Below are 22935 nucleotides of genomic sequence, written 5' to 3' on the forward strand. Positions count from 1 at the left end.
AAGTCTCTTAGCATTTTGGGCTCAAGGGTTTCCTGAACCCTTCTTCCTACGACTGATTTGCAGCATGCTTTCCGGGGTCCTGTACCTCAATACCGGATCCACTGTGTGTTCCTGCTAGCAGACTGGTCAGCAGGAGGAGTAGTCTGGTTCTCCCCCTCTCACCTCTCTGATACTGCTGTATCATCCTTGGCCCAATCTTACTCCACCTCCCTTCTTTTGGTCCAGCCTAGTGCTCGCCCTTGGCCCACTGGACCATTCCTGCAGACCTACCACCTCCTTCTCCTCTAAAACAACTTTGCCTCTTGCTTTTACAACTTCCTCCTTTGTTTTACTACCTTCACCTCCTGATGTTACCACCTAATCCTCCCCTGTACCACAGTTACCTTCTGATGTCATCACCTCCTCAGCTTTTGTGCCACCTTCTCCTCATGATGTTACCATTTCAGCTCTTCTGCAACTTATTGGTATCATGCCCACCAACTCAATGCTCTCTTCAGCACCTGATGTTGCCAACTCAGCTTTCCTACCATCTTCTAGTATCATCTCCTCCATTTCAGTACTCTCTCCACCACATGATTTTACCACTTGAGCACCCCTGCTGCCTACTGCTATCACCTCTTTTACCTCAGTGCTCGATTCACCACTTGATGTTACCACCTCCATCCCACTCCCTGATGGTACCTCCTCTAACTACTCAAAAGCGTCTTTTCCCTCTCTACTCCTCTGCCTCTCCAGCGTGTCTTCCTTCCAATGTTGTCTCTACTCCACCCTCTGTCTCCAAGAACTCACACTAAGGGACTGGGGTTAATGCATTTTGCAGTGTTCTCCCTTGATTGGGTTCTGGGTGGGTGGCTGCTCCTGTGTCTTGTAACTGGAGTAGAGTTAGGATGGGCTGCTGCCCCTGGGTGCACATGGCCTCTTTTTTGGCTTTGGAGGCCTAACCAAGACTTCATCAGTACTGTTTCACCATCTTGGAACCCTCCCCTCTCTTCCTGCCCCTCACTGCTGCTGCCTATTTAAGGCACAGTTCTGATGTTTCCCGTGTGTGTGTGTTTTGTGCTAGAACAACTCTTGGTAAGCTTTTGGAAATCCCTGAATGCATAGAGATTGTTGACCCCGGGGCGAGTTTGTGACATTGTATCCTGAGCAAAGCAATGCTCTGCTGGCAGACAATGAATTGTTGACTTTGCACTTCCCATAGTTAAATCTGTGGTTGAGAAGCTACATATTCGCAACACTGCATCAGCCTGGGACGTGCTTCCAGTGGCCATCCAATGAACTGGGCACACAACATGCCCACGTACGTCAGCGTGTTGCAAGCACCGCATATTGACGGATACACCAGATAATACCAAAGGTGCCAGAGAAGATGCTGTGGCGTTCTCGCAACGGTTTCAAACCAAAGTTAGGTATTTAGTGTTAGTTGTTAGGATTCACCTATGGATTATTGCTGGTTGGGCTCTACTCATCCAGACACATCATTGCTGATTCCTCTTCCCCTTTGCTTCTGCTTTCTCTCTCCCTCTCCCCAGCTAAATTCTCGACTGAATCTGCACCGAATCTGGAACTGGGCCACTCTCAGTGACCTCGGTCCTGGGCCCAGCCACTCTCCTCTTGCACTGCCTCCCTGGCAACCCCTGCACTGAGGGACTGTCTCTGTATCCCTACAGCCCCCCCTTTCCCAGCACTTGTCTGCACTTACCTTGCACTTGCCACCAGCTGGCCCTATTTATTTACTTTATTCTACTTACTTGTACTGCACTTCCCCCCTCCCCTTCCCCTTGCACTTTTCCCTTCCCCCTACCCCTGCACTTGCGCGGTCTGAATGACACCTGGCCTAGTAGGATCGTTGTCTTCCCCTTGTTCCCCCCTCCCTGCCTCGTCGCGCCTTGAAACACTTGTGTATAGGCGCGTTACAAATGCCATATCATATCATATCATTCCTGTTTGATCATAAATAAGGCTTCCGGTTTCATGGTATTCCTTTTTCTACCATTTCTGTCTGTATTTATCCACATTTATTTTTTGTCATTTACAAAGATAATTCGCAACCACTTTTTTCTGCATTTATTCTAATAAAAAAATACATTTCTTTTTTTTTTACAATCTTTATCAAAAAATGCATATCTGAAAGCACACATGGAGCCATATAGGAAATAAATGTTAGCTCCATTTTTTTCCATTACAACAAATGGTTGCTCCTGTGACTGCTGCTGCCTTAAGATACATGCTGTCAGCAATTGAAGAACGTTAATGCTTTTTTATGCAACTTTTATACTCTCCATGCTCCCAATCTGCAATGCGATTGCTCTGCGATGTATGAGTGACATCATGGAGAACCAAACAGAAAGACCTGTTTTTACGTTTTTTCCATTTTTATAAAACTGATTGATTTACATCTGTATTTATGCGTAAAAATCAGTAAAAACAGAACACTGGGAGCCTTAATCATGGTTTATAGCGATTGCATCGAATGCCAAAGCATTGAATGCCTTAGCATCTAAAAAAAAGCAACGAAAAAAAGCATCTGATGCATTTTTTTTGCAATTCTTTATTTTAATGTGGGGTCCAGTTTTACAACTTAAAACCCATTATAATTTAAATAAAACCTTTACCTTTAAAAAAAATGCATTCAATGCTTTGTATTCGATGCAATGACTGGATACCTTAATCATAAAGGATAGTTACAACGCTGGAGTGCAGGACAATAGGGTAAGCTAGTGTTTATTTGAACTGCCTTCCCTTTATGCCTATAGTGGTAGGGCTTCATGTATTTACTGCATCTACCTTGTTCCCCCAGGTATTAGCATACTTGATTGCAGCCCAAATTGACGTATTCAGAAATGACAGAATTTTTGTGTTTGAATTCTTTAGGAATTCCGTTCAATTTAAATTAAATATAGATGTGGGGTGGGGTAAGGGAATAGGTTAAGGTGGGGGGAAGTGGAGGTGGCGGGCGGTCTCCTTGAGCATTTTTTTAAAAAACCGAACAAAAAGAAAATGTGTTCAATTGTGAAAACAGTCAATTATTTTCAATCAAATAGAGCTAAACCGTTCCCCCATACAGCCCCTGTACTACTTACTGAAGTTCTGTTAGGAGGTGTGTTATGTAATAATTCTGACCAACGGAAAAGGGGTGCACTGTATTGTATTTTCCAGTCAGTGGGCACATTTTCTTTTGGTTTGGAGCACATATCCCTTTGCTCCTCAGAGATCTCTACGCCTTCTGTGCCACAACCAGGTGAGCGTAACACCATAGACCTTGCCACAGATCTCTTAAAATGTATATATCATACCCTTAAAACTAAACCATCAGAGTAACTTGGGTACGTTTAACTGTTGTTTCAAAACATGGGCAGATTTAATCTATGTGTTCTTTGGTTGTGCTAGTTTTGCTATATTTGGGGATATTATTCTTTCTGCATTTAGCATTGTAATAGGACATAGTTAGAATGGATTTCTAAACTCTGGCCTGATGAACAGAAGTTTAGGAGGCCACCCTAGTTTAGTGAAACGGGGAACCTTCTGGACACGTCTGACCAATCTCGGTAGCTTGGCAGGTGGTCAAGACTAAGTCTCAGGAGGTGTGAGAGTGATCAGAAGCCCACAATGAGCACACACAGTAAAGACACCACAGAATACTCTTAGACAGGTGTTTATAAAAAATGCATCTACATTTATTTTAGGTCCAATAAAATAACATCAATAACCAAACTAATAATGCAACAGTTACCACAGAAGCATATCACTATGTAACATGTATACAACTACTGTAGCCTAATGTGATAAAGGGAGTGAAACATTCACAACCTGTAACAGAAGGGGGGTTAACAAGAATTATGCATTAGACAGTCTTCAGGATGTCAACCCTAACTTATTCAGTCCAGCCCTACGAAGTGGGGAGGTTTGTGCTTGATGTACAGCCGTGCATAAAAATGCACGGTTGTGCGTAAAGCGAAGACAGTACCTTTTTTCTATTATTAATGAATTTAGTTTATTACAAACTTTTTCATTTTGATCATCATTCACATATAAAAGAAAAAGAGAGAAAGCAGGTGTCTGTAAAGGTAAGAAAACGCAGTCGGTGGCCATGTAGGCAAAGCAATGGTTACCTATTGCTCCAATTGATGTCCACCAACCCTTAGAGTTTCGAGAGTTCAATTCAGAATTGCACACTGCAAAAATCCAAGTTTTTTCTTTGCCCAACAGTATAAAGTTACATCGCTCCTCAGGGATGAACGTGGTACTGACTCGAGATAGATGCTGCGTGAATCTGTATCTTGTCTCATTTAAGGCCTACATTCCATCACCATATGGTGTAATGTTTCCACTTGTGAGTTGTTATGGCACAGTGTTTGGTAAACCTCTCAATTGTTTCATTTGACCCAGAACTTTGCATGTAGGATGTAAGTTGAGCCTTAATCATAGGAACAAATCCCGTCGTTTTGCAGAGGGAAAGATATAAAGATATGGAGGAAGTTTGTTCAGCTTTCTAGCTTGAAACGGGCAATTAATGGGCAACTGGTAGAGTGACTTTTGATTTTGGGTCTGTCTCCAATCTTCATTTTGGATCTTTTTCTTGACTGCCAGTGGATTTTGTTTTAGTGTATCTAGTGAGGTTTCCAGATCATGAATCCATCCTATACAGACCGTCTTCCATTCATTCAGCATGAAGTTACTTGAGGTAGGTAATTACTGAGACAGTTAGGTAAGGGTCCTGAAGGGGGTAGAAGAAGTTCCAAACATCAGGGAAAGGTCTGCCCTCATGGACAGAGCAGTTTCCGACATTCGAAACAGGCGAGGGAGCGTGGGATATCCCCGCCAAAGAGAGGATCCCAAGGAACCCTTGTGCGTTAAAACAAATGGATGAGTCAAGGACCACCGGTAAGTAATGCAATTACTCCCCGCACCTTGCTCCAATCCACGCCAAGCGCTGCCAGCTTAGTCGATGTCATCTGAGCTTGTGAATTCCACCTTTTCTCGTGGATCCCGCTCTCAGGTGCTGCAGGACTGGACAGTAGTTTGTGATGGGACAGTAGCCACAACTCCACCCACGAAGGTAGGAGGAAGAAAAATCTAGTGCAGCAGGACTCTTGGCCCTGCAGAAAAGGCGGGAAAGTCACCCAGAGCAATTGGCACTACAAACCAGTGGTGCAAGGACTCCAAAGGCTTGCAGCTTGTTGCACTTTCCTAATTTGCGACCCAGAGCAGCTAGGCCTATGAAATTTGGCGGGAGAGTAAGAACCACAAGCTAGGGATTTCCAAAGTTTCGACTCGAAACGGCAGCGCATCTATGTGATGTCCCAGGACAGAGCTGGTCAATTCACTGGAAGGCCCAGGAACACTTCTGAGTTTTGGCAGGAAATCAGGAGATGCCGGAAGTAGTTGTTCCCACTACTCAAATGGGTCGAAGCGCCCTTGCAGGTCTTCTAAGGTCAAGAACAAAGCAGGGGTATGACAGAACAACAGCGGGCTCAAGGTGCCAAACCTTCCAGCGTGTCTCTGGTGGGTCCTTGGGTCTGCTTCAGCTCACAGGATACATGGATCCTTCTGTAGTTCAAGATGAACTACTGTAGATCGATCTGGAACGGATGCAGAGCCCCTTCTCTCATACAGAGTTCGATGCATGATCGAATCTTGACAACCAATAGAAGATCTGCTCCCTTGCATGCACACCAGCCGTGGTCCAATCATGGTCCACAGTGGTCCTCATGTATTCATGCACACCAGACATCTTGGCACCAGTAGTGTGTATTGGGACCAGACAGTCCCAACCCTCTTCCTAGGCACTGGCACACATGACATGCAGGAGCCCACAAAAGATGTGTTTTTTGCGGGAGGCTGCATGCCCAAATAAGGAAGTCCTGGGTAAACTCGACCTGGGAGAAGGCCAAGGGACAAGATTGCCAAAGGACAGAACAAAAGACTTTGTGACACAGCCACTTTCAGCCCTGGCAACATTCTTAACACATCCGTGGTGTCATGGGTCGTAACTCAAAAGGACCCCAGAGCACTGTACAGTAATGTACTTTGCGCACTGATAAAAAGTTACCAAGAAATGGCAACATAGTAAAAGACTAAGGGAACATAGTTTCCCCAGTACTGACAGCCTGAAGGATGTGTCCATTTGCCCATAACAAATTAGCAAAAGCCCAGGGGAGCACATCTGAAGGCTGCGCCCCAATGGAAAAGTCAAGTTAGCATAGCCAAACAAAAGCAAAAGTTTGGGGGGTCCATAATATGGAAGAAAAATTGCATTCAGAGAAATCTTTCCCAGTACTTGCCCCCTCCCCCAGACCAAGGACAGAGGGAGCTAATCTACCCCTGGATGGGCCTCATGTTCAGGTTGGTTAAACATTCTGGACAACCCATCAGAATTGCTGTGTTGGACACCTGGCATGTGCTCAATGGTGAGGTCAGAGTTGCAGGCTAATGGACCACATGAGCAACTTTGAATCCTCTCCCTTCATGGTCATCAGCCACTTTAAGGGCTTATGGTTAATTTTCCCAGTGAAGTCGGTCCCATAGAAGTAGGGCCTCAGCTTCCTTAGGGCCCATGAGACAGAGAAACATTCTTTCTCTACTGTTGACCGCCTGAGCTCTCTGTTCTTAAGCTGGTGGCTAATTAATCCAATTGGGCGTTTCTAGCCTTTCTCATCTAACTGTGATAGAACTGAACCTATCCCAGTGTCAGAGGCATCTGGCTGCACAATAAAATTTTGCGTGTAGTCAGGGGCCCTCAAAACAAGAGCCTTGCACAGGGAGTCTTTTAAGCCTTGGAAGGCCTTCTCACATCCCTCAGACCAAGAGACCGTATTGGTTTCTATGGAGTAGTGAGAACATTCAGAGGGACAGCTATGGTCCATAGTCTTCCATGAAATTCCTGTAATACCCAGTGAGGCCCAAAAAAGGATCTCACTTGGGTTTGGGTAGAGGGGGTAGGACAGTCTTGTATTGCTTGTAGATTACTGGGAAGAGGCGAATCATCTGTCTACCAACCTCATGCCAAAGCTAGACCTCTCAGCACTGACCAATTTGACACTTGCTGGCCTTTATGGTCAGATGGGCCTTCTGAAGAGCCTGCAACACTATTCCCAGGTGTCTGACATCCTCTTCTCTCTTCCCAGGGTGAACTGAAAACTGCAATATCATCCCAATATGTCAAGCACGATTCATCCAACCCATTCATAACATGATTAACTAGCCGTTGAAAAGTGGCAGGTGCATTCTTCAAACCAAATGGCAATACCCTGAACTGGTAAAGCACTTCTGTAGTTACACATGGTGTCTTCTTCTTGGCATGTTCTGTAAGGGCAATTTGCCAATACCCTGCAGTGAGGTCAAAAGTGCCAAGGTACTCAGAAGCACCCAGCGTGTCCAACAACTCATCGGTTCCTGGCAGAGAGCGAGCCTCTGTCCTGGTGACAGCATTCAGATCCCTGTAATCCAAGCAGAACCTCAATTTAGAGGTACCTGGCTTTGGCACCAGAACTACAGGTCTTAGCCATGGACTAACTAAAGGATTCAATCACCCATAGATGCAACTGTTCGTTGCCCCCAGACTTAATGTAGGATCTTACTTTATCTGACATCCTATAACCCCTACTTTTGGTGGGTACACTATCTCCAGTGTCAATATCATGTTTGCACCAAAACGTCAAACCTGGAGTAAGTGAGAACAGGGGGGCGAACTGCTTCAGCAAGGCTCTTACTTCCTCTGTTTGCTTAGGAGTCAGCTGAGTGACCAATCTGACACCCTCAATGGAGCCATATGAAGGGGTACCCTGGAATAAGTCAGGAAGAAGTTCTGATTCCTCCACTTCTCTGTCTGATGCCAAACGTAATGCAGCTATTTTAACCATGAAAGCCTCAGTCTATATATGTGGAACACTTTTAGGGCTTTACCAGCCCTTCCAAGGTCCACTAAATAGGTTTCCTCACCTAGTTGCTCCACAACTCTGTAAGAGCCTGACCATTTAGCCTGGAGGGCTCTAGGCCGGATAGGATTCATGATGACAACTTTTTGCCTGGGGTAAAGTGAACAAGAGAAGCTTTCTGGTCATACCAATGTGTAGAGGTGGAGCAAAGTACCCCTACTCAAAGCTCCGCCCCCATGTTCCCTATATGTTGGGAGCCAGAGTGTGAGACACGTGCAGTGCCAGTGAGAATACCAATACCGAAAAGAATCCTGGAAGTAAGGTATCCATTGAGGAAACCGTATATGCACTCACGACAATATGATGGCCATTTGAATTAAATCCCGGAGTGTGAAAATTAGCAAGAAAGGAGACTGATGATATCATGCGAAGCAGAGCTGACACATCCAAAAGAAAGGCTGAAGAATGTAAATATTCTATGAGGTCTGAAGATGAAGTGATAAAGATGAGTAACATTTTGGGCTCGAGATGAAGATGCTCATGCTACAGAAATGATGAAGAAAATGCAAAGTCATTTTACAATTATACAGAGGATGTCTCGGGAGGATAGCTCATTGGCAACGTGCTCGCCTGGGAAGCAAGTTGACACAGAGCAACACAGGTTCGATCCCCTGGTCTGCGCTTAGAAACCTCTAGGTATTAGGTGCATTATAAATAACATATCATATCATATCATGCAGTAAACTCAAGTAGGGAAAAGTATTCTTAAGGCTGGCTACGTAGTGAATAGATTGTGGTGATGTGCCAACATATATTTATAGGAATGAATAGACAATGGACGTCCCACAATGCACTTTAGCAGAGTCTGGACCCTGTGAACAGAAAGGCTTTTTCTGTGTGGTGCAGTTAGAAAACGACTTGATGATGGAGGTGGATTCAAGAAAGGCTTGGCTGGCCCAGCACTAGGAAGTCAAGGCCACTGTGGATGTTCATGCAGTAGCTATAAAACGTGTGAAAAGAACAGACCCCTGTCTGAGGAGTTGAAAGAACATTGAAACATCAGAGGTTCATCATTTAATAGTTTTTGAAATACAGAAAAGCTCTGAAACATGGTCTCCAGTCACATGGTCGGATATGGTATGATATGATATGATAGGTTACTTATAACATGCTTAATACCCAGACGTTTCTAAGCGCAGACCCGGGGATCGAACCTGTGTTGCTCCGTGTCATTTTGTTTCCAAGGCGAGCACGTTGCCCCTGAGCTATCCTCCCAAGACTAGATGAAAATCGATACTGAGTTCAGCTGTATCACAACCAAGAGACTAAGTATGCCTATACTCCTTTTAATTCTGAGGCACACAGAACATTTCCAAGGCCAATGTTCAAAGGCTAATTGACTGGCAGACGGCAAGAGTGATGATAGATGCCAGGCTTATTAGGTGGGAAGCTATGGTTATGACCAGCCCACCAGCATCTGGGTGCCAGCCTGCATGCTGCTAGAGTGTGTGGAAGATTATAGAGGGGTACAAGGGTGCCAACCAATTATAGAGGGCCACGTAATAGAGAGCCCTATAGTTTGTATAACAAAGAGGACATCATGTATTCAATGACGTGCATAGTGACTTGCACTAGAGGAGGGCTTAGTTTCCCACCTGATCTTAGAGACCCAATCACTTTCCCGGACAAGTATGGAACGTATACCTAGATGTTCCCTTTAAGCCTATCACTTTCACGAGTAGGTTTTTGTAGTTTGTCACGTAGATTGACGTCAATGATGTGGGTGTATGTTAATGACTGTTCTCGTTTAAATAATCTCAACTATGTGCAGTTAGGTTTTCAATGCCTTCAGCAGCTTCTAAGAAACCTTGCCACACTATTTCCCATAGCTTTTTGTGGGATTCTGTTGTAAATTAGTCACCACCAAAAAAATGTACGAAGGTAATTATTCAGAGACTTCGCCAGGCACCTGCTCCTGCCTCCGTCAGTTACTGGCAGGTGGAAACACTTGGCACGTGTTTATGTTTTGCTAATTTATTTAAACTGTGCAATTCAAACTGATCAAACTATGCCTGCTCACTGTGAAGACCACCAACAATTTCCTTTATCACCCCTTTTATTTGGGCTAAAATACCATTGTTATGGTCATGAGACTCAGGTGTACCATAAAGTCTCCAAGCGAAATGATGACTTACAGGGTTTGTCCTGCTGTTTAAGTGAGGTGCGCAAATAGATGTATATCAATATACTAATTTGCTCTTCTGGAACATAAACATCTGTTTAGAGACCCCTCCAATGTTTCACGAACCCCAGTGCCTTTTGACATCTGACCGCAGATTGCACCTGTCAATTGCCAATTGTTAGGTACATTTAATTTAATATGTTCATTTTTAGAGCAGTGGGAAAAGATAGCAGCGAATCAAGAGCATGAAGGCCAAACGGAAAAAAGTTACAGAGATAAGGTCAAAAAACACATAAACCACCTATCCGATCTTGTACCTCACAAAATGAATGAAGAGCACAGAAGCGATTGGCCACCCTCCATCATCCCCTCTACCAGCGCAAGCTTGTTTGAATCACTCACCTGACGGTTCCCATTATCTCACAAGGAAACCATTACCTTCCACCTCATCTACAGACCACCTCACAGGAGTGAGTCTTTAATTACCAATATCTCCAAAGTACTCTCCTCGGCCAAATTAGCACACAGATATAATGGCTTACTCCGAGATTTTAACATCCAGAGTCTCACGCTGATAACCACACTCGAAACATGCTTTTCCCACTCACTGGATCCATGGACCTTAAGCAAATTGTGCTCTCTACCACACACAGCAAGGGCAACACTCTAGAATTAGTCTTTACATCATCCCCCTCATCACCTGCGTAGACCCTACCCCACTCGACTGGTCTGTCCACGCTGCCATCCCACTGTCAATCAACACTCGTCCACAGCCCACAAAGGTCAGGCTACATGCCCCCTCACTCAGCTCTGCTCATTCAGCACCTTTCTGGTCAATGAGCTATAAGCAAAATTCACAGACTTCCCCACCACACGGAATACCTTTGCCCTCTTAGAAGTATTGAATAGCTCTGCTATGAAACTGGTTGACACTCGTGCCCACCTAAAAACCAGCGGTGATAAGACCAAATCATCCACCCCCTGTATACCCCGAAGCTCACCTCCAACAAACTCTCAATCAGAGCCCTAGAGAAACAGTGAACCTGGAGATCCCACCAAGCTCAAATCTGTCAGTGCCAACTATATGATTCTGATTAGCGAGAGGAAAGCTGCTTACTACTTCACCACCATTGCAGCAGCCTCTAACACAACCAAAGCCCTCTTTGAAGTAGCGAAGCATTGTACCAAACCCTCACATGACACGAGAGGCCAGCAGCTCAGGAAAAAAGTGGTGTAATCTACAACTTTTTTATTGAATAATTAGACAAAATCCAAAAGATAATCAAGTCAATCTCACATAGCACTTTCCACCCTTGCACTCCAGCGTACACACTGCCCAGCTGGACCGAATTATCTCCCCTCTTTCCCACAGACCGCATAAAAAGAATTTCTTCCCTCAAACCTATTTCTTACTCTGACTATATTATCCCGGCCTTCTTAATTAAACAATTGATGGGCCTGGCACTCAACACACTCCTCAGCATCATTAATGCCTGCCTCACAGAAAGGCCATTCCCAGACACCCTCAAGACTATTCTCATAGAACCTCTTTTGAAAAAAAGATCCTAGACCCAGATGACTTTGCCAACTACGAGCCCATTATAAGCCTCCAGTTTATTGGCTAAATCTTGGAAAAAGTATTCACCACACAACTACTCGCATGAATTGAACTACACCTCCTCAATGACTATTAGTCAGGGTTCCGCTCCGAGTATAGCATTGAGGCAGCCACCAACCGGGTGGTAGATGAAGCCCTACAAATCATAGATAAGGGTGACTCATGCCTCCTCATCCTCTTTTACCTCTCGGCTGCTTTCGACAACATTGACATTGCATTCTCCTCTCCATCCTGGTCGAAAGGATGGGATTCTCAGCCACTGTCCTGAATTGGTTTACCTCCTACCACTCAGGCAGACACCATGCCATCCAGATGAACACATTGTGTTCTAACACACTCCGAGTCTCCTGCAGACTCCCAGAAGGCTCCATCCTCTCACCAATTATTTTTAACCTTTACATGGAGACTCTGAATACACTCCTCAAAGATCCCAATATAGCCATCCACGGATGATACTCAGTTGTACAAAAGAGTAAGAATCCCACAGGAAATCAGCCACCTCCACGATTACTTAGCCATCATCCAGTCCTGGATATGACCTTCCTTCCTCAAACTTTACCCATCCAAGACCAAATTCATCCGCATCGGTGCCCCCTCTAAACAACAAATCATCCAACAGTGGATCAATGATATTTACCTACAAGAATTTGCTCCACAAATCTCGGAATCAGCTAAATCCTAAGTGTTCACAGTTGATAACAGATTCTCCTTTCAGAAACGCATAGCTAAGAAGGCCCAAATGGCCTGGCTCCAAATCTCCACCCTTCTCAAAATCAAACCCTTCACCCTGCCTCAGGACTTCCAGACCATAATGCAGTCCCTTGTGAGCTCATGCATCGATGGAGAAAAATGCCCTCCTGACAGGGCTACGAGCTGATCACTTGGCTCCTCAGAAAGCAGTACACCACACTGCAACACGTCTTATTAAAAGTGCACAGAAACGTTACCGGATCACACCCATCTGATCCTACGCAAACTTCATTGGCTTTATCTTCAGGCTAGGATACTGTTCAAGATTGCATGTATCATCTACAAAGCAGTCATGAGAAGCACTCAAGCGCTAAGCTTCACAAACCTGATGACACATGCGGCTTGAGCAGTAAATTGACCAACTAGCTTGAATCACAACTTCCTCGCTAAGAGAGGACCCGTAACCAATCCTTTGCTTGTCACGCACCCACCCTTTGGAACTTGATCTCGGTGTCAGCTCGGAATTCCCCCACAATTCTCAAATTTTATAGATCTCTCAAAATGTGGATTTTCAACAAACACTTGAACAAGGATTAATCCCAATGAATGTACAGATTGACGCATGTACCGTAACTCAGAGTACTGCACTGCTGATAAAAGATGCCAGATCATACGCTGGATACCCACACCATGTACAGCACTCTGCTACTCACTAACTAGGTTTGTTCTTTAAACAATTAAATGAAAAGGGGCGGGGGTATGGTTGGGTTTGGATCCAAGGTGGAGCACAGCGGGGATGGGGCGGGGGTTGTGGTGGTGTCATCCACACATGACAATGGTGGTCGAGGAGGGAACAGGGGCTGCAGGGCTGTCCCCCGCATTAAGAGGATGACCAGAAGGGAAAGGACAGAGAAATGGTGTATTAACACTGGTGGAAAGCCATGTCCAGGAGAACAGGCTTAGGCCCTGCAGCGAGACAACAGGTTACAATTGGAACAAACCACCTGAGCCATGCAGGTGGATAAAGTGACTGACACATGCATACCTGTTTTTTTAGTATTGGCCTGCTTTTAAAGGGTTAAAGAGACAGATATGCCATGTATCTGGAGCTACGTTCTTACCCAGTGCAGTTAGGAGAACGCTGATTGCAGACATACGTCTCTATGTGTTTATCACAGAAACTGAGATATGTGCATTTACTGCACATATAACAAATACTGCAATACTGTTAAAAGATGCCAGCCACACGCTGGTTACACGTAACCTGTATTGCGCGCCACTGCTCTTGAGCTAGGTCTGCGCTTTAAACAATAAAATAATAAAAGAGCAGTGGACTGTGTTGGAAGTGTAAAAACCTAGAGGGTTGATACATCTAAATCTTAAGAGCCAAATACTGTGGTATAAGCTCTTGGACACATTTAAACCAAACATTGCAACTTAAAATGGACTCTTTAGCAAATAGACAGTGAATGAATATATTGGGCCTCATTCCGAGGTTGGAGGTAGTCATGGCGCTACTAGGAGGATTATTTTTTACAACAATAAGCACATAAATATGACTTAAACATACCTGAACATCCACTACCTCTCTAGCTTCATCATTACTGCTACTGTTCTCTCCGCAATCTTTCTATTATCCTCCTCTCCTGTGCCTTCTCCTGATTCTGTTCTTTCTCTCTGCCTGTCTGTCTCCACGGGAAGGCCCTCCCCCGTGCCATTAAAGCTAGCCAATCAGTGGCATTATTTAAATCCAGACTCAAACCTCACCTGCTAACCATGGAAGGGGATCCTCCCACTCACAACCACTGCCCTCCTACTGGCACAGCGCCCCCTTCCAGACAACGCCTCTCTCATTGGTGTAACGCATATATGTATATTAATCTATTAATATGGTTCAGAGCTATACAGGTACATTTGATTTATGTCTGTATCCTTTCTCCGTTCCTGGGCAATATCACCCCACAATCACCTGCTAGGTTAGACTGCCACCTCCTTTTGTGAAGGCATCCCACACAGGGAGTGCCTTTGTTATCTATAGTGTCACTTAAATATGTCATTTCTGTGAGAAGTGACATCTCAAATGTTCAAAAAATACAAATACCTCGCATCCTTCTGCCAGTGCGAAGCCACCGCCAACAAGAATAGCAATTTCCCACGGCATGCAGGACTGGAACTCTTTCCACGTTATCAATGGAGCATAGTCAAAGGAACCTGGAATTACAATTGGCGAAAAAACAAATCAATAAAGAGAGAGCTCAATACCCACAAATCTGACTTAATAATTGCTGCCGTGGTTCACATTTCAACTCAGAAAAAAGAGAATATTTCATAACAGTGACTAAGAGACATGAATCCAAAGTGATTATGCTTGGTGGCTGCAGATGACAGTACATACCAATGAGTTCTCTTCGAGTCGGAAAATGTGACAATGAAATGTGAAATGCATGCTATGAATATTTTAATTTTGATTTAGCATGTACAAAGCACACAAAAGTATGACAGTGCGTTACAAAAAATACATCAAAATAAAATACACAAAGTAATTCTCCAACCAGCCAGCGGAATGGAATTGTGGGTGAATTTAACCAATTCTGTTTCGCCAGTTGTAATTTCGTCCACCTCTAATCACCACCATAGGTTTCCCATCTGCACCGACCAATGTCCCGCTAATGACCCGCACCACTTTCTAAAGAGCCACGTGCTGCAATGCTAGCAAAAGCGGCAGAAGGGTACTACATAAAACTCCTTCCTTGACTTAGAGCCTGGAGCAAATCTGTATCCATCAGACGGTTTTTGTCTGGGTGTGCATTCCACCAGTGTCACAGATAGCCTTAATAATTCACAGATCTGCTAAAGTTTCAGTGGTTTTTATTAAGGTACACCCTAAGGTCTTTCAACTGTTCAATTAATGTACTTATACTATAGATAGGCAGATGTTTCAACCCAAGGCACCGGCTGGAGAAGGGGTTTGGGAAGTGGTACTAGGGCCGTCCTGTCTCTCTTAACTCCCATGGTGTCGCCTCCCTAACCCAGGTGTCTATACTCCCAGGTTAGTGCTACTGATTGGTAACCCCTACTAGCTAGTAGCTGAGTGAGCCTAGCAGTTTGCTCATCAACACTAATGAAGCTCCTCTTTAGTCCTATCACACCCTCCTCAAGGCCATTGCTCATCACCCTTGTCATTGAGGAATGAGCCATGACAAAGACTCCCCAGCCCAGAACAAAGACGTTACTCAACAGCAGAGAGAGCTGATCTGTGGGAGAAGAGAAATTCCACAGCTGAAATAACTAGAGACTTAAAGCCTGTCAAGGTTAACGTCTTCAAGGACATCCATGTTTGTTCTCTCACCTGCCAAACTTGATGGATCTCAGTACCATTGTTCTGTTGTGCTTATAACCTTCTGAGGTGCCCTCTGAACCATTTTGTGATGCTGGATGCACTTGAACGTGCTACCTTTGCCAATGTCACTGGAGCCGTGACTCTAGCAGACCTGAGACTCTCCACATTATCTCAGCACCAAACTGCATTACACAACCTCTTATCAGGTCCAATGTCTGCCAGGTCTGGTTCATCTTCTCTATATCATCACAATTATATGTACGGCTTTATGCAGGATTCCTCCCGCTTCTAAGTGCTGTAATAATAGATATTATTATTCAATGTACGGTACTCAATTTATCGACCTCAGAAGGGTAAAAGGCCAGAAATTGACTGTGCAAAGTTCAGAATAGGCCTGTGTCTAAGGTGATGCCCATAACAATTGGAGGTCATAGGGCAATACTGTGTAACTGCAACAATTCTTAATCCTTGAAGATGGTTGTTCGCCAGTTCATGGTGAAGCCACGGAATAAACACATGACAGGGTGGTTGCAACCCATGCATTTGACGGTTCCATGTAATTTCAACGCCTGTAATTACTTCGAAGTATATTACTTCAAAGTAATGACTTCAAATGTTCACTTAACCTTTTTTATTTGGGGGGGTCCACGCATACCACCCCGGCTCCTTCATTACTACACATACCGAAGCACCTACCCACTCCCTTTTTAACCCTTAACCAACAAACTCGTCTATTTTTCAAAGTCATTTCGAAGTAATTGCTTGCGTTGAAACCACAGGATACCGTATTTGACAGCTCTGAAAGGACACCAACTAAAGGTTCTGACTAGGCATGTGCCAAATATCATATTTAATATTCCTGTAAATACCCAATAGATTGTCAAGTGTTCGGTTGAAGCTGAATGCAAAGCTGAATTGTTGTTTCCTCCAGACCCCCCTGCACAGTGGTTGCTGCGGGGACCTCTACTATGCCAGTGATTACCTGCTGTTACTCAAACCTGCTGTGCATCACATGATAGTAAGACTGTAAATTCAATGTGGCCCACATCAGTTGAAGTTTCTACATGCTTCATTGCGTTTGTTACCAGCGAGGCATAGGTGGGGGTTTGTATTGCCCTGAGCCGCAATATTATTTCCATTAAGAGGGATTAGTCACCTGAATTAAGTCGATTAAGTGATTTACAAGGACCTAGAAAAGCATGAAGAAATCAACATTAATGAAGGGTGGAAAGGGAGCAGTTTTAATCACTCTTAGCACTAAGCCCTAGGCTTTAGGACTTTCTCATATTGCTCTCCTTGACTTACTGGCCCACTTATAACCCCACCGCTTATTATTAGCTCCCTGAGGTCCTTGTGTATACAGAATATGTTCACCATTGCTTGACTCTGTCATAGTCTGTTTGTCTCTGTCTTTGAACTTGGCCTAACCTTTTAACCAGGAAAATGGCTAGAGAGTGGTATGTGTGTCCCCAAATTGCAGTTTGAACTGTGGCATTCAGAGTCTGGATACATCACCAAAATTATCCAGATCCTTTAGCATTTGGCCATGAAGAGCCAGGTTGAATCTACTTGAAAATTCATCACTGGGAACTCCATCTAACATTTCTCAGCCAAGCATTCCAAGATCACAGATACATTTAATAGACATTGAAATTTGCAAGAGGAAGGCATTTAATCAGATCATGGCATGACGGGTAGAGGTGCCAAGCTTGATCTCTCGGTCAAAGTGGGCACATTCATCCTAAATTACTTGCAGTGAGTTTTGAACAGTGGCACAAGAAGGAAAAACATTCTGTAGGAAGAGAAGGAAAAAAGAAAATTATAGAGAGGTTATTTAGTAGATGTTAAAGGGATGAGACAGTTGAATGTTGGAGGTTTTCCTGTACCAGCGACACATATGGCGACTATCGGGCCTCACGTAATAAGCCCTTTACCCTCTGATCCTGCCTCCAGTGCCAGGCTAATATCTTTGCCCACTGAGGCCACTGGTTTGGGGCTAGGGGATTTGGACAATAAAGAGGCTACAAAGGGAAGTAATAGTGTGTACAATGGTGAAGGTGAAAGACCTTTACCTACCCTACCCTGTGTGTGCACGGTGGGTTAGGACACAGCCAGGGTAGAGCAATTGGGGATGCAGCAAGGTCCAGAGAAGAGCAGCAGAGCACATTTTTAAACATACAGCTTGGTTGCAAAACAGTGGAGCTGAGGTAACAATGTGTGACACCAGACAAATGAAAAACCTGCTTGCAAATAAAAACAACTTGGTGACAAGTGCCTTACCAGAGGAGCAACCAGACTGGGACGGGCCCCAATAGAGTGAGTTTGAGGAGGAGCCTAACGAGATCCCACTGATGTGTGGAGGGTGGCATGTTTTCACTGCGCTGACTGTAGCAGCTCAGGCATTTTTTTTATTGGTATAGTTGAAAAAATCAACTTTTCAATATTTTTACATATACACAACAGTTTAAAACAATTAAAAATATAAGTTCAAGAGACAGTAAAAACTCGATAATTAATACAATAAAAAACAACAAGAAAACACAACATAAACAACAACAAAGAGCATGAGTGTAATATACAAAAAGTTGTTCATCTCTCATTTCAGAACAATTTGTCAACCTTTATACTCTAGCCATGTAAACAGTCTATACAGAGTTTTTTTGTTAGAGAGTTAATTATACATGCTCTATTATTCATTCTGAATTGTCATTTCCTAAACTGAGTGCCATTAGATAATTTATAAGAGCAATTCTGACTTTGTTCAAGTTGGTGTTATATATAAAATGCCACGGTTGCTCAGCAGTTATATGTCTAAAGCTCTCAAAGTGTGGTGTCAAATACTTTATTCGATAATTTAACAAGGTTGGGCAACTTGTTATGAAATGAGGCACGGTTTCCGGTTCTTCGGCATTATTGCAAAAGTGGCAGACGTTTTCCGCTGAGGAGATTAATTTACATTTAGCTAGAATATCTCTCGTATGCCAGACATTCAGTCTGAATCTGAAAAAGAGATCTCAATATTTTGCATCCGGAAATTGCAGGATGTAAGATTCCGGTGTTCTGAGTTTCTTGATCAAGGTACAGAAGATTTGTGAATGTTTACGTTTTACACATTGAGATCGTGTTTGAATCCAATCCCATAGCATGGTTTTTTCTTTTGCTTTGGTTGGATTATACCTCAGGTATTAACTGCGTTGAAATTGTGGCACGTGTCTTTACTGTGTGAGGAAAGAACACAGCATGGTTGGCACTCAGAATGGGGGAGCCGGAATAGCAGCGCAGCAAGAGCCGCAAGGTGAGTGAGGGTGTGCTGGCATACACCACAAAACGTGTGGGGGTGGAGTGGGGGTGAAGGGTGGGACCCCCGGACCCCTCCATATAGAACAAAGTGGTTGGGGAAGGATAGGATGGCAGGGGGCTAAGGTGGGGGATTGCTTTATAACGTAACAAAGTTCTCTGGCAGGGGGGCTGATCCCCAATGTGTGGTAGATCAACAGAAGAATCCCTATTGGAAAAATCTATGGGGAATCATGTCGACTATAAAAAACAAGATTCAGTCATCTCATCTACCTTAGGAGGCAAAATCACAATTTGGTAGGATGGTTGAAATATCAGCAATGGTTGGAGCAAATGCTGGTTCAACTCTTGGCTCGGGCAAAGTTTGTTTCACTCTTGACTTGGGCAATGCTTGTTTCCTTCAACTCACAATTATCAATGTTCAGTCACTTAATTTTCAGAACACGATCGTCTGGACGCGACCGTGAAACGCTGCGCGAGTCGGCCGCTCTAACTTAAGGTTTCCGAGCGAGATATATTGATTGATGGACGTGTGTTTTGACCTGTGACGGCTGTTTTCTAGCTGTGGAGGCACAGAGATTTTTGTCCCTGCACTCGTTCGCATAAACCCCAGCGAATGTACATTAGGAATGCATCTACCTAGTAGAAAAAAGGCCCCCAGACAGCCTGAAATTTTCAAAAAGGCTTGGAGGTGATCCGTGAACGCCTGGAAATAGCGATTCAGCCCAACTGCAGTTAGGTTTAACCTAGCAAAAAGCTCAAGTTCTACCAGGATATTGTGCTTATCCTGCAACGGGGGATTGGAAAAGAGGCTTACCATCTGAAAAGAAATGTGTCTGTCCTGAAGAAGGCCACAAAATATATTGTTTGTAGAGACACTAGGGATAGTGTTTCATATGTATAAATGGCCGAAACATGTCGACACATGACAATAGACTAGCTAAAGTACATAGTCTTGTATCTGCAAACTGCTTAAATAGATAGAGTGGTTTCTACTAAGATGATGAAACCCATATGAAATATATTGTGTTTTTTAATAAGTAAGCAAGAAGAAGTTGGTGATGCACCATATTTATGCCTGCATTGTTGTTGTTCTCTCGGTTCTTCTTTTTTAACAAATTTCGAAATTGGTCTTTATACTAAATAAATTAATATAGAAGATGTCATGTTGTGATTGTTTGTTAGTTTTTGAATGAGATGGTTCTGTTCTCTTCTGCTCTTTGCCTTGTGCATGGATGTGGCTCACTAATTGGTAAGTGAAAGCTCTGTTCACCACGACTCTGTAGACCACCTCGCCTGACCTGGTAGTACAGAGAGAGGGGTAGCCGTTTCTCAATTTTGTATTTTTCTGTTAGTGTGTCTCCTGTTCTGAGATACTGGCCCCCGATAACAAAAATTGAGGGAGACTACCTCTGTAGATATAACCAACACTTAATTTCAGTGCTACATTATTTTCAATGGCTTCACATTTAACTCTTCGGTTAACCTTTACCTCAGAATCACTTTTAGGCACACGCGATCGGTCTTTAATCTGTTTTTAGAAGTTTTAATATTCAATTAACGTGGTTCAGAGTGTTTTCCTCTTACCCGAGTGCTATTGAAGCAGTTCACTCATACGCGAGTGCTACTTTTGTAACTTCCCATTTTCTGACAATCAACGATCGGTTTATTATTGCTTTCACTCGCTTGCTCCATTCGCGTGCTGCAGGACTTGAACTGCGTCTGGCTTCGTTTCAATACACATCCTTCCTCGGCGATCATGTCTTTGTCCCAGCCATGCAGTCTCAAAACTCCTCTCACTCCTGAACCCTTGGCTGTACCCCAACTTTCAACCATGGTCTCCGGCACACTTCCTGCTGCACGATATGTGCAATCAGGTTCACATAGGGAAAAGCATTCTTCCTTCAAGCTTTCTGCTGCACATTCCCTGCACTTCAGACTTAGAGGGAACAGGACCCTCTCAGAACAGGCAGCTGGAATCTGCTTGGTTAAAGTCCTGGCATTCCTTCTTTCCACCAACTTCTGCTTGGATTGCCAACTACATGCTCTCCTTCTACTACTGCTGCAACTACTCCAGCTCCTTCTCCATCTAATGACCTTCACCTCAGGGGGCCTTTTAAGCCTCTCTGCTTCCTTCAGGTGTGGGACATTATGCTTAACAAGTTGACTACTCCCTACTCCTGCAACATTGCTCTTGAGCCCTCTTCCTCATCCCAGTACTTAGGGGAATATGGGACTTGTAGTCCCTACCAACCAAATTAGGTTTTCTTGTCAGCTCTCTATTTTTAAATGCAGATTGACTTCCCTTAAATGCATTTATGGAAAAATCACAAGAGTTTGCTTGAAAAAGAGAAGGCAGTTAATTTAAGCCGTTATTTCTAGGTTTCCTTACACTGTACCTCTGGGATTTTTAACCTTAAAGGTCTAAAAAAAATGTTTTCCTTTCTGAGAATTTTTAGAGATTTCACCCCAGCTTTACCCACATCAAGAGGCTTAATGTGTGGTTCAGATACATCATAATGACAATAAGTCATTACATACCTTGGGACCTTCCCTTTAAAATAATTATAATTATAATGGGTTAATTATAATGCTCTTAATACCCAGAGGTTTCTAAGCGTGGAGCTGGGGATCGAACCTGGGTTGCTCTGCGTCGTCTTGCTTTCAAGGCGAGCGTGTTGCCCGTGAGCTATCCTCCCGACCGATATACATACTGTGTCTCATCCCCTGGATTCCTCTTACCACCCTGAGCCTTATCCCCTCCCAGGTGATCCTCTCACAGTACCCCACCCCCAAGGTCAGGATCAGGAAGCATGTGTCTTTCCCTGGCCACCTCGAAGGAGACTTTAGGTAGGGGTTTAGTGAGGGATCTGCAGGATCATCACACTTCTCGTAGTGTGGTTAATGAAGGACTACAGAGGAGTGTTTCAATCATACATGATGGAAAGGAAATAGAATCATGATTCTAGTTTTAACAAAGAATGTCTTGAAATATTTTAGCCACCAGAAGAGAAATAAAATAACTGAGAATGAAAATAAAGATATTAAATGCAAAACGAGCACAATGTCATGTCAAGACTTGGCGTGAAAATGACAAGGAAATTTAAGGCAAAGTGAGACACTCCTGTCTAAGTAGTGTTATGAATCAAGGGATTCAGTCACGTTCCCCAAGGGTTCCCCAGGGTAAGCCCCTTCCTGTGATTCTATGGGGGTAAGCCTGCTACACAATTTTCCTCCTAGGGGTGGCAGTAAGTGGGACCTCATAGGGAGCAACTCTCCACCTGTGGATAAGGGCTCCTGTTCCAATGAGGAACTCCCTTTTCATTATCCTCAAACCCAATACCATTCTACAATTTCACAGACAGACTCCTCTTACATATGTTATTGTGATGTAATATTAAAAGAAAAGTATCAGCCGGCAGCCTGCAGAGTGTAAGAGCATAACAATGATAAAGAATACCTCCCTGTCAATCACTGAGATGAAAGAACCAAAAGTATTTATGGAGAACACTACGCCAACACAAAGGAAGTACTATCCTGAGAAGCTGGGGAAGCCTCAGTATTGCGTAATAAAAGTGGGCGGGCTAATGCTACAAGAGAGAGAGACCCAGGAGTTTCAAACTGGCTGGAAGGCGGAAACTGGGAACTCATGGAGAACACTGGTTTGCATGGCAGCAAGCTACAACAGAGACAAGGTGTCGGAGGTGCACGGTCTGGAGTGCAGAGTGGAGGAAGCCTACCAAGAGGCTGAGAGTCCCTGGAGGGACCTTCGACACAGGCTGATGAGAAGTCGCAAACCCTGATGTGCCTGAAGATAAGCATGCCAGGAACAGACTGCAACAGTTCTATTTATCTGAACTAAATCCCAGGAGGGAACTAAGAGAGAAAGAGAGGTGGAGGCTCATGCAGGGAGAGACCACAAACACTGATG

General features: G+C 44.0%; 1 protein-coding gene across 3 annotated transcripts in view; it reads right to left on the minus strand.

Moving 5' to 3' along the window:
- Positions 1–22935, minus strand: part of SLC13A1 (solute carrier family 13 member 1) — a 657301-nt gene that overhangs the window by 98280 nt on the left and 536086 nt on the right. For all 3 annotated transcript variants that reach the window (XM_069629100.1, XM_069629099.1, XM_069629101.1), the window contains one exon: positions 14469–14578. In XM_069629100.1, the coding sequence (XP_069485201.1) occupies positions 14469–14578 (110 nt within the window). The remainder of the gene's footprint in view (positions 1–14468; positions 14579–22935) is intronic.

The sequence above is a fragment of the Ambystoma mexicanum genome, chromosome 12 (genome assembly GCF_040938575.1).
Source record: "Ambystoma mexicanum isolate Mex_15411 chromosome 12, UKY_AmexF1_1, whole genome shotgun sequence".
In the NCBI taxonomy this organism is placed as follows: Eukaryota; Metazoa; Chordata; class Amphibia; order Caudata; family Ambystomatidae; genus Ambystoma; species Ambystoma mexicanum.